Source organism: Vollenhovia emeryi, unplaced genomic scaffold (assembly GCF_000949405.1).
Source record: "Vollenhovia emeryi isolate VEMERY1.0 unplaced genomic scaffold, V.emery_V1.0 DF947132.1, whole genome shotgun sequence".
Classification (NCBI taxonomy): domain Eukaryota; kingdom Metazoa; phylum Arthropoda; class Insecta; order Hymenoptera; family Formicidae; genus Vollenhovia; species Vollenhovia emeryi.
In genome coordinates this window covers 1-1740 of record NW_011959234.1, presented here as the reverse complement: position 1 = coordinate 1740, position 1740 = coordinate 1, and the positions used below count along the sequence as shown (strand labels likewise).

Here is a 1740-nt window from a genome sequence, read left to right as displayed (position 1 = left end):
AGCGTGTCGTCCGCGTAGCAGACGACGTGACAGCCGGGGGGGAGGGGAACGCGCAGCACCGGGTCGTACCCCAGGTTCCAGAGGAACGGTCCCAACACGGAACCCTGGGGCACTCCCCGGTGCAGTCTCTCCCGTCGGCGTACGCCGCCTTGGTCGATATATTCGACCCACCTGTCCCTCAGGTAGTCGCTCACGACCCGGGCGAGATACGGCGGTACCTCGCGGCGTCGGAGCGACTCCTTGATTCGTCCCCAGGGGAGGGTGTTGAAGGCGTTGGAAATGTCCAACGACACGGCCAACATCACCCCCCCCCCCTGGGACGTCGCCTCTTCAGAGAGGGCCTGGACACGCTTAATAGCGTCGATGGTTGACAGGCCCTCTCTGAACCCATATTGGGCCCCGCTAATGTCGGGGCCCGTTTGGGACAGGTGCTGGACGAGGCGGTTTACGAGTACTCGCTCAAACAGTTTACCAACCTCGTCCAGAAGGCATATAGGCCTATACGCCGACGGGAGAGAGGCGTCTTTCCCCTCCTTCGGGAGGAGCACCAGCATGGCACTCCTCCACCGCGGGGGGAAGACTCCTCTCCGTAAACACGCCCTATATACGCGCGCGTATTACTCCGCGAGGACGCCCATGGCCAGGGCGTGGACACGCTTGTGAAGGCCGTCAGGACCCGGGGCTGTGTTGCCCTTAAGGCCCTTCCTGACGGCCCTCAGGAGTTCCTCCGACTGGACGTCGAGGGAATCGTCCCAGTCGGGGGAGTCTTCCCCCGACTCGAAGGGTGGCCCCTCATCCTCCCCGGTAATGTCGGGGAAGAGGGCCTGCACCACCCTCCGGACGAATCCCACGTCCAGCCGCTCCGTCAGCGGGGGCGCCCATGGTCTCAACTTGTTGAGAACCATTTTGTATATGGGCGCCCCCACGGATTCTCCTGTAGGGAGTCGAGGAACTCCGTCCACGCCCTGCCCTTGGCCACCCTGATGGCCCGCCTGAGGGCTACCTTGGCCTCAAGGTAGTCCTCCCTGGCTTGTTCGGCCGCCTGTTCGCCTCTGCGCCTGCAGCGGGCGAGTCTCCTCTGCTGGTGGACGGCTCGTCGACGCGAGTCGGCGATCTCTGCCGTCCACCAGTAGACGGCCCGCTGAGGCCGAGCCTTGGATCGGGGCATCGCCGCGTTACACGCCGCGGTGAGCGTTGCCCCCATCCACTCGGCCTCTTGCAGGGGGTCCGTCTCCCGGATCCCGGGGAAACTTCCTCGGACCCAACAGGCGGCCTCAATCGAGGCCATCAGGTCGTCCTCGCGGAGCTTCCGGAGGGCCCATCGCGGTCGCGTCTCCTCTTGACGACGCACGGAGGAGAGGACGCCGAGCTCCACCGATATGTATCGGTGGTCCGATAGAGTCTCGACGCCCTGCTCCACCTTCCACCCGGTGATCAAGCGCGCGGCCGAGGGGGTAGCCCATGTGAGGTCCGCAATGGACTCCCCCTGCGTCCGCACGCAGGTGGAGGTCCGGCCCTCGTTTACGAGGACCAGCCCGTGCATCGCCGCCCACTCGTCCACGAGGCCTCCTACTCCTGCCCGCCCACCCGGTGACCCGCGCCACGCACGGTTGTGCCACCAGGGTCGGGCCCTCCCACCCCGCCGAAACGGGACCACGTCCCACCCAGCGAGGCAGAAGCTCCGCCAATGCCGGCGCGCTCCCCGCCCGGCCCCGTGCCAGACCGCTCGTCCCGAAAGGG

General features: G+C 66.4%; 1 protein-coding gene across 1 annotated transcript; it reads right to left on the bottom strand.

Moving 5' to 3' along the window:
• Positions 1–1179: 1179 nt before the first annotated feature.
• LOC105558633 lies at positions 1180–1543 on the bottom strand (the record flags this gene model as incomplete). The annotated part of the gene is made up of 1 exon (XM_012006424.1): positions 1180–1543. A coding segment is annotated over exon 1 (364 nt), but the record flags the coding sequence as incomplete, so codon positions are not given.
• Between the last annotated feature and the right edge of the window lie 197 nt (positions 1544–1740).